General features: G+C 40.9%; 1 protein-coding gene across 1 annotated transcript in view; it reads right to left on the reverse strand.

Moving 5' to 3' along the window:
* Positions 1 to 7365: 7365 nt before the first annotated feature.
* The window catches only part of znf217 (zinc finger protein 217), a 49454-nt gene continuing 40213 nt past the window's right edge, over positions 7366 to 16606 (reverse strand). Inside the window, exon 5 of the mRNA XM_061685992.1 lies at positions 7366 to 7435. Coding sequence (XP_061541976.1) covers positions 7386 to 7435 — 50 coding nt within the window. The 3' untranslated portion in view covers positions 7366 to 7385. The remainder of the gene's footprint in view (positions 7436 to 16606) is intronic.

The raw sequence follows: 16606 nt of genomic DNA on the forward strand, positions 1-16606 counted from the left end.
CAACAAAACTAGCCTATATGTGTTTGTAAACATCGTAGACAATTTTGAGTCTTTCAAGAACATAACCAATCAAGTCTTTGATATAACGAACATATGTTTTTGTAAACACCATGGACGATTTAGTCTTCAATTCACCGTATAATTAGCCTACATTTCTTTCCCAATATAATAAAATATTGATACTATAAAATGGTAAAATTCTGTATTTAATTTTAAAATTTTCAATATATGATTACTTTTGAAGTCTGACTACTGGCAGGGTTAATTTTTAAAGCACGCTTAAGTAACCAAATATGGCTCCTTACCTTATAAAAGGACTACATGAAAAGTGTCCCCAAAAGAAAGCCTTCTGCACTGATGTATCATTTTGGGCAAAGAGGATGCCGTGTGCGTTACCAGTACATCACTGAAAAGAAATCTTGTTATCAAATTATAATAGCCAAGTCAAGATTGATTTTACAAGAATGACAGTTATACTGCAAAGCGTAAAAACATAAAGTAATTGATCCTTTGCTGCAGGCTCATGATGATAGTGAAGGCCTCGTCCTATCCGGTTAGCATAAAAAGACAATCTTGCGGCGCAGCTATTGAGGTGGGCGGTGCAAAGACAAAGCGAGCAGCAGGTAGTCAGTCATTGACGACATCTATATTACATCTGTGAGATGAGCTCTCCAAGAGACAATCATTGCTACCATTCACATTCGCCACAAAAGAATCATCTCGTGTCATCAAAGTGTGTGAAATTGTCAGACAGCTCCCACCTCGAGCTTTCATCATGTCGTCCCGGAGCGTTTGGGTTTAATAGGAGTCTGCCGTCAAGTGCTCTCATTCTGTTTTAATGAAGTTTTTTAAAGTTGGTGGATTGCTTATGTATGAATGGCACTCAATGCAATATAATACACTCGCAATCTATTTTTCTATTCATCCAACCATGTAATTTGATCATTTTATTTATTTACCTAGAAAGCCATATTTAATCTGATATCATTGTAACGAGGGCAGCTTGGCCTAGTGGTTACCACGTCTGCCTTGCAGTTATGTATTATTCTCTTTACGAACAACCATTGACACTCACATTCACACCTATAGGCACGTTAGTGTCTTCAATGAACATAACATAAATTTTTTTGGTAAAGGGGGAGGCAACTGGAGTTCCCAGAGAAAACCCACATAAAACGGTGGAGAACACGGGAGGCTGGAGCCAAGATTCAAACCCAGAACTCCAGGACTGTGAGTCACACGTGCTAACCACTTGCTGAGTCACACGTGTTAACCCTCGCAAACTTCGATCACTCCTCAGTATATGAATTTAGCAATATAATATCCCATGCTGAAACACTGCAAAGAAACCTCTTAAAGTTTGTAGTTAATATCAAGGCAAATGGCCATATCAAAATCTCACATATGAAGTTCAAGTGAGGGAATTTGTCCAGTTAAATCCTGCATGGTTGAAAGTGACCCGAGATTATGTGAAACAAAGACGCGGTAAATGCCGTCATCTACACAAAGACGATGAAATGTTGGGAGAATTTAAACAAAGAATGAAATAATAGACAAGATCAGCTCGGAAATGGAGATGGGACTGAGGAAACACATCAGAACGGAGAAAGAAACGCTTCCCATTTGAAAGCCCGAAGGCTTAATACAAAAAGTCTAATCAGACTAGCAATCCCTGATGTTAATGAAGGTGTCACACATTGCACAAAGAAAGTTGTGCCTGGCAATCTTCCATTTTTCGGCTGCCTACACCAGTGACATTTCATCTCACATTCAAAGAGCGCCGAGGCCCCTTAATGAAATGCATAATTAACATATTCTAATTGTGCTGAGCACAGTGATGGTTTTGACAGAGCTCACTTTCCATGTCTAATTCAATGCTAATTTAATCTGTTCTTTTCCCGCCGACATGACCTTTCTTGATTGAGTTTCACCGCCAAGAATTTTTTGATGGATTGATTTATCAACCCCTCGCAAGGCGGCAAAAGTGCCACTTTTAGACAGACAGATATCAGACGACCATGGAGGAAAACAACCTGCTATTTTCATATACCCTTAAACAGAGCAAGCTACAGTATGCTCTATATGTTAAAGCACTGCATTGTGAATAGCAATAGGCAATATAGATCTATAGATTGATTTATGATAGGAACTAATTTATGAATTGTATGGAATTTATCAAACCATTGTGTGAATGATGTTATGTTTGGCGACAACCAACTGCTGCCTAAACGGGTGGCTGAAGAATTTTGGTGCAGGACCATTTTCAAGGTCAAGGTCAAGGTCAAGGTGCTTTTACTGTCAATTCTTCAATATGCGTAACACATACAGAGGATTGAAATTACGATACTCAAGGGAAAAGACAGTACAAAAAATACCATCAATATAAAAAGCTAAATAAAACTATGGTTAGGACGCCCTGAACCGGTCACCAGCCAATCGCAGGGCACTTATAAACAAACAACCATCCGTACTCAGAGTCACACTTAAGGGCCATTTAGAGTCTTCAATTAACCTACCATGCATGTTTTCGGGATGTGGGAGGAAACCGGAGTACCTAGAGAAAACCCAATACAATAGACTAGTCATTGTAATACAATGTAATTGTAGTGTAAACCACCAGCAGAGAATCACTTAAGTCATTTTTCTGTCATGCAAGGATTAGGAGGCATCTTCATAGTACAAAAAGCAAAAGACATTAGGACTCTTAATGGATCCTCTCAATTCTGCATATTTACAAAAGTTTGATTCCACGTAGGCAGCAAAGAGAGCTGTCGACTTCTTTTAAAAGGAGAACCTAGTTTTCTGGAGAACATTGTGTGTTGTTTGGCAAATATTTTGGTTTGTGTTGAGAATAGGTCTTGAACAGGATTTACCTGAATCCACATAAACCTTTTAGCTATTTCTTGGTGGACAATAGATAAATACAAATACAAATGACATAAATCTCCTCATTCCCTGTTCTATCTATGAGGCAACAACCAAGTGGGGAAATTAGGGGGGAAAGTCGGCGTCCAGGAGGAACACCGAGCTGTCAGTCATTCCGTCAGCAGGAAGGGGGATTATGCCGAGCTCAGAGGCATAATTGAACACCGTCGATCCCGCCCTCATTTACATCTCTCCCTTCCGCCGCCTTTGATTGGCAGCTGTACATGAAATGCCACATCGGTTGAAAGTATGTCGTGAGCTGGCACTAACAATCCTGTGGCTCCAGGGAGACCTGCCATATTGTAATTTGGTTATCAGGCATGAAGGAAATAATTCCAAGTGCCAGGAAATGTGAGGCAGAATAAACGCTTCGTCGCTGCAACTCGCCCAGGGTGACAGTTCTTATTTAATGTACCACAAAGCATCCCGTTGCCTGTAGATTTAGGCTGCGGAACAAGGGAAGGGGTGGGCGGAAGTGTAAAAAACAGAGAGCTCATTAAGGAAACTAATAGAATGCATTTTGCTGTCAGGTTTGAACCCTATTTTTATCATATATAATTAGATTGAAATACTAGGTATATTGGTCATATTAAGGTCAGATTTTAAAAACCTGTATTACGAGTTTTTCGACTTACGAGTTTAGATTTTTTTGCTGTGTTCCGTGAACCAATATCTGAAGTAAGAGCAAGCTGTCTTGCACTTTCTGACTTTTATTGAACTTGACCAACTGTCAAACACACAAATACAAAATGAAAACACTCACAAGGGGCACGGAGGAGACGCTAACGCTGAACTAACCGTGTCGTAAATCATCAACACAATGTGTGTGTGACTTTTGGCGTAGTGTATTTACACTTTATATACCAGTTTATTTCTTGACATTCTCTTTTATTATGTTTTATTATGATGTTAGATTTATATTTTACAATAAAAATTCTATATTTATTTATTCATGTTTTTTGAGAGGCTGGAGTGGATAAATTGAATTTCGATTCATTTAATGATTACCTCTATTTGGATTTGTAAGAAACCAGTCCACCAGAGGAAAAACAGCCAATCAAAGACAGCAGTCATAACTGACAAGGTGTCACAGTCACAGAGGTCATGAGGATCTTTGCTAAAACTATTGCGGTGTATCCATGCATGTTTTTCTGGGATGTGGGAGGAAACTGGAGTACCCGGAGAAAACCCACGCAGGCACTGGGAGACTGATTGTACTGTAATTTCAAGCCAATAGCACTTTGCCGTGCCTTACGCGGGCTTGTTGACAGTGCACGTCAGTGGTGGGCGTGGCTTTGTTCGGAGACTCAAGGGGTGTCAGGGATTATTGAAGGGAGGCTATATTCAAAATCTTAATGGCAGTTTAAAAAATCCAAAATTCCCCTTTAATACCTAAAAGGATGTTCAAGTTTTACATTCAGAATTTTTTTTGCACAGAACTGAATGTAAATAAGATCTTACATGAGTGAATAAAGCTACAAATTGAAGCCACAGATATGGATGAAAGGATGGATCGATAGAAAAATATACTGCGTACAGCGAATAGAAGGTATATTGTAAATGTTGCTCAGTAAAAAATTCGACAACATACCCCCTGTTTTCAATTCCCCGACATAAAAGTTGCAGACAAACGCAAGATGAGCACAGAAGCAATGCAGATTTGTGCGTGCTGCTGCCTCATTTGCTTGATGTGGTGAAAATGGGTCCTGAACGCAGCCACTTCACTTAAGTGGCCAGGGCCTTATTTGTTATGATGCACTGTTTTTGTACGGGGAATCTTTTCTCTTGAGATGGAGCTGTCACGTTGTTAAAAAAAAAAAGAAGGAAAAAAAAGAAGCCCCCGACGCTGGCAGCAGCCCCCGGGCAAAATGAAAACAAGTAAGTGGCATAGATAAATCATGCCAGCCAACGTCTTGTTGATGGATCAGATAAGACCAGAGCATCTCAGGAACACTACGCTTAATGGAGGTCCCAGTGGCAGCTGTGGGTGGCTTCATCATGACTGACTGTTAAGAGTGCTTATTTTCTTTACGTGCTTTCACTACACAACTCCATAGATAGATAAAGACAAACAGTTAGGGCCACAGGTATTTGGACAGGGACATAGTTTTGCCTTAATGCACTACCACGATGGATTTGAAATACATAGAACACAGTAGACAGTTTTAATTGAAGAGGTTTCACACAACTATGGCGTTTAGTATTCAGAAATTGCGGCCATTTCCATTCAGAATACATCAATTTTCAGACAGAAACATCATCCATCCATCCATCCATTTTTTTGAGCCGCTTATCCTCACAAGGGTCGCGGAAGTGCCGGAGCTCATCCCAGCTATCATCGGGCAGGAGGCGGGGCACACCCTGAACTGGTCGCCAGCCAGTCGCAGGGCACATATAAGCAAACAACCATTTGCACTCACATTCACACCTACGGGCAATTTAGAGTCTTCAATTAACCAAACCATGCAAGTTTTTGGGATGTGGGAGGAAACCGGAGTGCCCGGAGAAAACCCACCCAGGCACGGGGAGAACATGCAAACTCCACACAGGCGGAGCCGGGATTGAACCCCGGTCCTCAGAACTGTGAGGCAGACGCTCTAACCAGTCATCCAGAAACATCATTGTCAATGCAACTCTGAATAACCACAACCATAGATATGGTTATAGAATTAGTTATGTTAACTCAGACGGCAGAATCAATGGTTCATGCACCTGACTTCGGCTCCGGCAGTGTGGCTTCAGTTACCACTCCGTGACAATGGGCCTCATTCACTCAAAAATGTGTAGAATTTGTTCTTACTCTGCACTTCAGAGTACAGTATATGCAAAATCATTGACTGATTCATGACACGTGCACAAGGGCCAATTTTCTTCTCACCACGTTGCGTATGTTGGTGAATCCAAATTCATTCTAAATGACAAGCTTGCGCCCGCAAGGAGGTTTGAAGTTGCGAGAGATGGCCCACAAAATTAAAAGAAGAAATTTCACAACAGTCGAAATTGAGGTTATCGTGTGAAAGGTGGAGGCAAGAAAAAGAACGCTTTTTCCAAGCGTTTCCACTGAAGTGTCCATGACGAACAAAAAAGCTACCTGGGTCTCTATCACAGAGGCTATAAATGCAGCATTACCTGAGGTTCGCACCATGAGTCAGGTGGGGGAAAAAAAGTAGTTTGATATTAAGGTGGAGGCAAACAAAAGGGTATCGGACCAGAGATAAAAGAAGAAAACCGGAGGAGGACAAGGAACGCCTGACTTCACTCCACAGGATGAGCGATTGGCGGCTGCCACAATAGGAAACTCCTGCATTTGTGAATGCAACAAGGGTGAAAGTGATGACACTTTCATCTGTTACTAAAGGTAATGATTTAATTGTTCCTATTTGAAATTCTTAATATCTTGCGATGAACAGGTGAACAATGTTTTATTTCACTCACATGCTCATATTTTGTATTGTACGTTGAGGGCTCTATTTTCGTGACTTGCATAAATCCAGTGCAGCGGCCGACGCGAGCCGACATGTTTTAAAAAATGGCGGTCTCCGCCGCTGTGGGAGGAAACACAGCCGACTTCATTTGCTCCCAATCAAAGCGGGTCCTCTCATTCCCTGTGAATGCGGCGTAATGAATCTTGCATTGAGACGTCTCTGAGTGGGAGAGCGATCCGTACATGACTGGAGCATTTTCCCTTATTAAATACAGAATGAGCTACTGATAACCACTGGTGACTTAAATATGTCCGGAGACCTAGGGTCATATCTATCCCCACCCCCAATCGTTTGTGTGCCAAATAATGGATGGAGGCGGAACGGTGGACGACTGGCCAGCACAGCTGTCTCACAGTTCCGAGGACCGGGGTTCAAATCCCGGCCCCGCCTGTGTAGAGTTTGCATGATCTCCCTGTGCCTGGGTGGGTTTTCTCCGGGTACCGTGTGGCCTGCGATTGGCTGGCGACCAGTTCGGGGTGTGGCCCGCCTCTCACCGAAGATAGCTGGGATAGGCTCAAGCACGGCCGCGACCCTTGTGAGGATTAAGCGGTACAGAAAATGGATGGATGTTTACTTATGTACAGTACATCACATTTGAGCAATGAGTGCAATACAATACAATAGAGCAAACATATGATATATATAATAATATGCATAATAATCGATTGTGCTAAACGTCACGTCTTACCACAAATAAAGATGATTCTGATTCTGATTCTGACTGGTAGAGAATCTCCAGCCTCTTGCTGCACCACACATTGAAGGGTCTGAGCTTCCTCAGGAAATAAAGTCTGCTCGTTCCCAGAACATACACAGCGTCCATGTTGGTAATCCCATGCAGTACTTGTACTGCTGCACCATCTCAATGTCCTCTCTCCTGATGGAATTGGGCTGAATGGTTGTCCAGGTCCTCTTAAGAGTGATGATGATGTGGCATACCTTGAACCATGAACTTTCCCTTTTTTTTCTTCTCCTTTATTTCTTCAGTGTCTTGAGTAACAATGTAGTTGCAGAGCGAGGAAAACCTGCAGATCACATTAGAACAGTAATGACTGACATGTACACACACGACCAATCAGTAATGCTGCTGTAATATGGAGAGAGATATCTCTCAAAATTATTTGCACTTTTTTTCAAATCCATGAATGTATCCATGATTTATAGGTGTTTATTATATATTTATTATATATATTTAGGTGTATTATATATATTTGTCATGTTTTGTGTGCATTTATCATGCCTTATATTTTGTAAGTATTTAATTTTGCTTGTGAATTTTGTTGAAGGTGCGTTTGTGGATCAACGAGCACGTGCATTTCTTTTTGAGACAAACATAACGCAGATTACATTCACGCATGAAGGAAGCCCCTCCCTCCATCCGCTAGGCGGCAGTGTTGCTGTCTCCGTTGATGACTTGACTGCAAGTCATTTTTACAGGAATCCAACAGTCTATGGTCCGACCCTGCGGAAATCCTCAATAAATTGACCCTGGGTGAACAAGGTGGACAACCAGCAGCCCGGTTATTAGTAAGTAAAAATATAAAGAAATCACTGTCCTCATCTGTCAGCAAGATACAAAAAGAGCTTATTATTACAGTTTAAATAATAGCGGCTCACTCTCAAACATTTATATTTATATATAGTCTATGCTCTCAATCCCTATACTTATCAGTAGAATACTCGATTACTAATTGCAGCACCACTGGATGTAATTTTTTATTTGTGACAGGTCTGTTTAATGTCACTTCAGAAATAAAGTGAGAAAAGGGAAGTGGTAGCAGAGCATTTTCGTAGAATAAGTGAAAACCAACTACCAATTGGTTTTGAAGTGGCGATAAACTAAGCCCCCTCTTGACGATTGGCTTTGAAGTTGAAAAGTTTGATCAGCCCCCTAGTTTACTTATAAAGCTTCAATCGGTTATATACATTCAATAAATATAGATTTTTTAAAAATTACATTTATAAATGCAGTATATAATATATATATATATATTAATTGAATATATAAATATAATATATTTATTAAAATATATTTTTGTTTTATTAATACATCCATCCATCCATTTTCTTCCGCTTATCCGAGGTCGGGTCGCAGGGGCAGTAGCTTTAGCAGGGAAGGCCAGACTTCCTTCTCCCCAGCCACTTCAACCAGCTCTTCTGAGGGGACCCCGAGGCGTTCCCAAGCCAGCCGGGAGACATAGTCTTTCCAGCGTGTCCAGCGTGGATCTCATCCCCGACCTGGAGAGGGTACTCTACCCTTTTCCGACTGAGGACCATGGTCTCAGATTTGGTAGTGCTGATTTTCATCCCAACCACTTCACACTCGGCTGCGAACCGCTCCAGTGAGAGCTGGAGATTACGGCTTGATGAAGCCAACAGAGCAACACATGTAGACTGGTTGGGCAAACTCCCATGCGCCCCCGAGGACCCTGCTGAGGGTGTAGACCTGGTCCACTGTTCCACGGCCAGGACGAAAACCACACTGCTCCTCCTGAATCTGAGATTCGACTTCCTGACAGACCCTCCTCTCCAGCACCCTGGAATTGACCTCACCAGGGAGGCTGAAAAGTGTGATCCCCCTGTAGTTGGAACACACCCACCGGTCTCCCGGTCTCCCTTCTTAAAAAGGGGAACCTCCACCCCAGTCTGCCAATCCAGAAGCACTCTCCCCGATGTCCATGTGATGTTGGAGAGGCGTGTCAACCAGGACAGCCCCACAATATCCAGAGCCTTTAGGAACTCCGGGCGAATCTCATCCACCCCGGGGCCTTGCCACCAAGGAGCTTTTTTGCCACCTCGCTGACCTCAACCCCAGAGATAGGAGAGCCCGCCTCAGAGATCCCAGACTCTGCTTCCTCGTGTCGGTGGAATTGAGGAGGTCTTCGAAGTATTCTGCCCAACATCACAACGTCCCGAGTCGAGGTCAGCAGCGCCTCATCCCCAACAAACACAGTGTTGATGCTGCACTGATTCCCTCTTCTGAGACACTGGATGGTGGACCAGAATTTCCTTGAAGCCGTCCGGACGTCATTCTCCATACTCTCACTAAACACCTCCCATGCTTGAAGTTTTGCCTCAGGGACCACAAAAGCTGCCCTCCGCTTGGCCAGCCGGTACCCATCCGCTGCCTCAGGAGTCCCACAGGCCCAAAAATGCCCAATAGGACTCCTTCTTCAGCTTGTAGCTTATTTTTACAATGACTCAAAACTCAAAGTGTAGGGGACTTGCCTGTCTCAACTTGGGACTTGACTCGGGACTTGACTCGGGACTTGAGGGCAAAGACTTGAGACTTACTTGTGACTTGCAAAGCAATGACTTGGTCCCACCTCTGGTATATAAGTCATAGCGCTGCAAAAACTAGAATATTACTATATATTATTATACTAAGAATATTTGTCATATTTCAAGTCCAAACTAATCTGATTACACTTAAAATAAAACTCAACACGTAAAAAGTAACTTGTTTTTAGACCGTTTTTACTCTATTTTTTTTTTTTTTTTTTAAACAATCTGCAGTGTGCTGCTGTAAGAAGTGAATTCACCCTCTGAGGATCGTTAAAGGATTATCTTTTCATATCTTATAACTATTCATCAACTTGTCAAGTATACATCCTTACTTCTTTATGTGAACAAAGTGACAGTGAGTTGATGACTGACATTCCCTGGCAGAGTGACCATCATTTGTCCTCCGGAAGAACGTCAAACGCCACAGTGTGGGGGTGTGCAAACAACGGGCTCATTGCTGGGCTATTCGGCCCTCTCGTCAACAGGAATCGGCCCCCGTTTGGAAAAGGCCCGCTTGGTCAACATCCTCACCCACTTTGAGGTGCATCATTAGATGGTCCTGCCAATTTCCAGGTCAGCTATAAATACAAGGCATCATTCCTCCTCCTGTTTGCATCCATCCTACAGCTTGATGAGTTCTCCATTTGGTTTATCATCATATTTGTTGATGACATATTTGTTTGCCTAACTTTGGCCAGCCTGACAGGCGACCTCATTGTAAAGCATCACTTTTTTTTTTTCTGCAATGGAGCTCAAATAGGTAAACATGCTTTAAGATAGTAAACATTTATCCTGACTTCAGAGTGGATTTGTTCAGTGTCTTTAAAGGGCCAAGACATGTTTAGAGCATCATTACTCCACAGGGAGTTTGTAGACCCCGGGTAGCCATACTGGTGCACGGCTAAATTGGCTGCATGTCAGTCTGCTTGGCTGTTGTGAGGCACTAAGGAGCCTAATGATCTCTGGTCCGGGCTGCTCCACTGTTTGGACATTTGATCTTCCTCTGCCGGTTCTATAAGGTTTGAGCTGTTACCGCCGAGTTATCAGCAATAGGATGTCTCCCAATGCGTGTTACAGTGGATAAACATGGATACGAGATGGAATGTTGATTTACAGTTGGGCCATTGAGTTTAGTATTGTGCTGTGAAGAACATTTTGCTACATGTACTGTATGCTTTGTTTGAAGACTTACACACGGCCTTCCCAGGTTCTACTGATTGTCTTGAAAGAAAATGTGATTTTGAATTGAAAGATTGTTGTCGAGCGTGTAACAGTCAGCCTCGCCTTGACGAGATAAATTCAAATTGGACCGCAATCCTTGCTTGCATTCCAAACACACGCATGTTATGGTCAGTGAAGACTCATCCATGTGAATGTGAGTGTGAATGCGTGTTTGTCTATACAGTATGTGCCCTGTGACTGACTGACAACCAGTCCAGGGGGGGTGCTGCCTCTCACCTAAAGTCCGCTGGGTCCGCTCCAGCTCACCTGTGACACTGGACAGAATGTATGGTTTGATAGGCAATAATATTGAATCGATTCGTTAACATTTTTTTATTTTGTAATAAATAATAAACAAAACCCAGATTTATAATAGCTCTTACTGTTCTATTAATCAGTGAAGGAAATGTCAAGGAAATGTAGGTAAATTGTCTTTCCTACTTGAAACATTACCCCTTAACAACTGACCTGTAAATCAACATCAGCAAGCAGGGAATTCAAACTCTTTAAAGTGTTAGATCTAACTGATGTGCTGTATATCCTTTTCCTTTTTATTCACAGTGACAAACCAAGCCATCTAAAATCATGTGTACTTAGAGCAAAGTAAGTCCACTTCATTCTGTCTCTAAAAGACTTTAATAATAGACTCAAGATCATAAAGTAAACAGTGTATTTGACATGGAATTTAGGTTCCACTTCAGAATGATTAAAAAAAAAAAAAAAAAAGATTAAACTCAAAGTGATTCCTTCATTTAGCAGGATGATTTTTAGATGGGATGGATCCAATCAAGCAGACTTGCGGGATTTATGGACTTTAAAACCATGCCCAGACTTCTTTTTTTCCACGCTAAGATGGAATTTCCTCTGTAGCCTTGACACATTTGACAATTGGGACGAGAGGCAACCTTCACAACTTTCAAGAGTGCATAAAACTTAGATCAGTTGTATTTTTTTTTTTTAAGTGTAAAGGGAGTGTTGCACCTCACCACTGAATCAACATTTCAAAGTCTTCCTGGAGCCCTTGACTTTGTGCAGCACATCACGGCAAAGACTCATTTACATTGTTGGAACATTTGCAGAAACTTGAAGGAGAAACCCATGCATCCATCCATTTTATCCTGGTTAGGCTCGCCGGGCGCTGTAACCTATCCCAGCTGACTTCGGTCGAAATGAAGGAAAAATATTTGGTTTATTTGAAACCTGTCATTCCTGTAAAATGGAGTAGATTAGAACAGAATAAAATGACTTTAAATTCAATACTATATGTGAGTATTCGTTATGGGGAAAAAAATCTAACTTGGGCTCAAATAAATATAATATATAGATAATTTGGACATATTTCCACATTCTGTTGCCAGGCTAAAGGACAGAATAAGAGTGGAAACGAAAACATGGACACCAATCACCGAATCAATATTTTATGATAATTGCTTAAAATGGAAGATATTAAAAAACTGTTTATAGATTATATTTACCCGTAAAATGAATATACTTGAATGGAAATGTATATATTTGCTACAATATGAAGTAATTTGAAAGCAATTGCTGTCCTAAACCCAATTTACAATGTGTAAACGTTGTAAATTGAAACATTACAATGTTCCATGTTAAATATTCAATATATTAATTTTAGTCCCATATAGAAAACATAAATATTTGGAAATGCCATATTTGACAATTATTGGATTCTATTACAAGATTGCTATGACGCATCTTAGTCACCTCAGAAAAACAGTATGTGAAAAATACAGCTGTGCAGAACTGCTAAATAAATTACATTTGTTTTTTTCTTTCTTTTTTTTTACAGTTCATTTTTCTGTTTTTGTCTATGCAAGAACCCTGTTGATTTCAACCATCTACTGAACACCCTGTTAAAAATTTGGAAATTCAAAATGTCAAACCTATGTTGAAAATATTCAATGAACAAATGTTCAATATTACTTAATATTTATTTCTTCCTGTTGCATGCAATTGTGTTTATTGCTTAAACACACAAAAGAAAAGGTCATGTTGATTGACTTAATATGGTTGCATTGTATCAGTTTGACACAAAAATATTAAGTAATATCATATCTTGGATATGATACACTATTTCATAATTTTTTTGGAATGATACATCAGTATAACAATCCATCCATCCATGCATCCATTTTCTACCGCTTATCCGAGGTTATTTCATAATATCCGTCCATCCGTTTCCTATACCGCTTAGTATGCGCACCAGGGTCACAGGTGCGCTGGATCCTATCCCAGCTGACTTTGGGCAAAAGGGTGGGATAGGATCTGGTCGCCAGCCAATCGGATGGCACATACACTCAAATAAATAAATTTACCTCCCCCCCCCCCCCCCCCCCCCCCGCCCACCACCAACAAAAATGACAATAAGTGTTTTAATTAAAGTTTTTGCATTTCATTTCATTAGGTAAGTCTAATGTAAGATTCCCATTTCAGTACATAGCATTAAATTATTCTTATATATAAAAAAAACATTGTTTAATCACTTTCAAATAAAGTTTATATGGAAATAATGCTTAATTTTTTGGAGCGTAGACAGTTTTATGATTATAATCTGTATTTGGTTCTGTGGGAGTTCAGTGTAAACTCGCACTAAGGTTACCAAATATGGTTCGTTGCGTGACACGGGTTTAAGAAATAAAACAAAAAATTGACACCGTGAGTGACCTTGATTAGCATTCTTAAAAGATGCCGGTGCTCCGTATTATTTGCATTCCCATTTAGCAGCAATTCTGCAGCGGGCGCACCGTGATTAAACTTGTCAAGAGGCTTGATTGACAGGGTCAAATCTCTTCTGAAATGAGGAGGGGGATGGGGGAAAAAGAAAGAAGTCAAATGGACACTTGATGTGTCAGCTTGCATTTCCTCTGCCCCTGTAACGCTCCCGCCCACCAGTCTCACTCAGGACTGTTTTAATTTTACGACTTGGATTTCGCCTGTCAAGAGGAGCTGGATGGGCCTTAGTTCAGCCAGGAGATGTGATGGGTGTAAAACAATAAAAAAAAAAAAGAGAGAGCGAGAGAGAAGATTAGGAGATGGGCGAGGACAAAAAGGAAAAGAGCTCCCTTTATTGGACAGATTTAATTACACTGAATAGAGATTAAGGCAGGCGCTCCACTGATGTGTGAAATTAACCCTTGATTACTGATGGAGGCTGAAAACAAGCGTAAAGATTGACCACTTGCTGGTGCAATTATATTGCAGATCACTGCCTTTTTTTGTACCCTCACTCGGATAGGTAATGTTAGCTCACATAAATGAAGAGCGAAAGGTAACTACACTATTAAGCGCACTGCTGAGAGAGAAAAGACTCAATGCTGAGCTGAAATCGAGCAGCTTGCTTGCGTCAGAGCTCGTAACCTTCCTGTCACGCTGGGCAAGAAAAGCAAAAGAAAGAAAATAAACAACTCAAGATATAAAAATGAGTCAATGTAATCAGCTCGCAATATAAAACAAGCTGTTAAGAAAACTGGCTCGCTTGCATACCTCAACACAGGCTCGACTCGCTATTGACACATTTCCATTATCAAAAGCTAAAGCAGGTACTGCCAGCTTCTACGGTATTTCTGTATTTGTCAGTGTTTTAAGTAACGTAAAACTACTGCTATTCAGGCACACTTATTAACTAACTATCTAACTACTTAAATACATAAATAAAGCAGTACTATATGAGTGGTTAGCACATCTGCCTTACAGTTCTGAGTTTGGGGGTTTCAGATCCAGCCTCCAGCCTTCCTGTGTGGAGTTTGTGCTTGTGTGGGTTTTCCCTGCATACTCTGGTTTCCTCCCACATTCACGCATGTTAGCTTTATTGAAGACTCTAAATTGTCCTTAGGTGAGAACGCACTCACGTTCTCACCAAAGGACGTTTGGAGGATGTTTTTGGAGGATGTTTTTTATTTGTTATTTTAATTGATTATGATTGTCAGTATGTGACATGCTGTATGTATGTATGCTACCGAGGTGGGGTGCACCCTGGACAGCCAATTGCTGATGTATTCAACCCCTGTTATAAATTACTTCATCTTTTGCAAACTTCCAATAGATGGCCACGTTCGATAAATAACTACTAATTGCAATAATAGTTGTCTTGAGGTATTAACATTGTTCTTGTTTTGTAGATTCAAATGTGCATACTATATTCCAAATTAAGGACATTTCTAAGTGACCCCAAACCTTTTAATTGGAGTATATACAATAGCATAAACAAATAGAGGATGCCAAGTAGAATACATCATGGTCGTCATTTATTTTAAAACTGCTTTAGTATGTTTGAGTTGAAACCAGCTAATAAAAAAATAAAATAAAATCAAGAGCCTAAACTGCCACCAAGACTGAAAAAGAGTAAATCACTACCATTAAGGATTTAAATATCAAAACAATTTGGTGAGTTGTATAATATCAATATAAGAATTGCCATGAGAATTTAACAGGAACTACCCACCCATCATAAAAAAGCAGGTTACGCGCTCTATACTCTAACTGTACAACAAACAAAAAAATTAAATGTTTGCAAAACATCCTTTGCGAAGATAACAAATTGAAAATCCAATGAAGAACAATTGTCATTATCAATTGGACACATTCACTCAGCGGGCTGATGCTCTTCCCATCCCACATACTGTATTGGTAGTCAGTCATCCAGGAGGGAAATGTGCACATCCGCTAGTTCAAACCTGATGTTCACCACTCAGAGACAGCCAAATGCGCTTCCCCCCGCCAAGGCTGTAGCTGTTTTGTATAATTAGCAGTAATTAATGAGCACAAAGTCAGGAGTCGTTTGTGTTTTAAATCATCTTAAACGATCCCATTAGCACTTGTCATAGTCGCGTACACCAAACAGCGTGAGAGCAATTACATTTTTGTCAAATTAAAGTGGTTTCATGACGCCTTATTTGTGAGTTTTCCAGTGGGCCTCCTCCATGCCGGACCGGACCTGAGCTAAATCAAGAGATAACAGTAGACCTTGATGTCCAATTTGTTTGAATTTTGTTTGAATCATCTTTTTCCTACAAGACATAATTGAAATTTTGTTAAATCAGTTCTAGAGGGGCGGCACAGTGACCGACTGGTTAGCACATCTGCCTCACAGTTCTGAGGACCGGGGTTCGAATCCCGGCCCCGCCTGTGTGGAGTTTGCTTGTTCTCCCCGTCCCTGTGTGGGTTTTCTCCGGGCACTCCGGTTTCCTCTCACATCCCCAAAACATGCATGATAGGTTGATTGAAGACTCTAAATTGCCCTTAGGTGTGAATGTGTGCGCGAATGGTTGTTTGTTTAATTGTGCCCTGCGATTGGCTGGCGACCAGTTCAGGGTGGACCCCACCACTCGCCCGAAGATAGCTGGGCTAGGCTCCAGCACGCCCGCGACCCTAGTGAGGATGAAGCGGTACAAAAAATGGATGGACGGAGGGACAGTTCTAGAGGCAAATTACCACCATGACAAAATCTTTAGCATTTTTCAGTAACTTTTTTTCATTTATAATTTTATTGCAAGTGTAAAACTCAATTGTTAACAAGCGATTGTGTATTCATCCTTTGATGAGACGCAATGGACGTGGTGGCCAACTAATAAGGATTAGGGCCAGATTAAAAAAAATAATAATAAAATAAAAAATGGTAACATGACAATGAAAGGTCAGAGTCTGAATTTAAGATCAAAGTCAGGTCAGGTTTT

The sequence above is a fragment of the Phycodurus eques genome, chromosome 1 (assembly GCF_024500275.1).
Source record: "Phycodurus eques isolate BA_2022a chromosome 1, UOR_Pequ_1.1, whole genome shotgun sequence".
In the NCBI taxonomy this organism is placed as follows: Eukaryota; Metazoa; Chordata; class Actinopteri; order Syngnathiformes; family Syngnathidae; genus Phycodurus; species Phycodurus eques.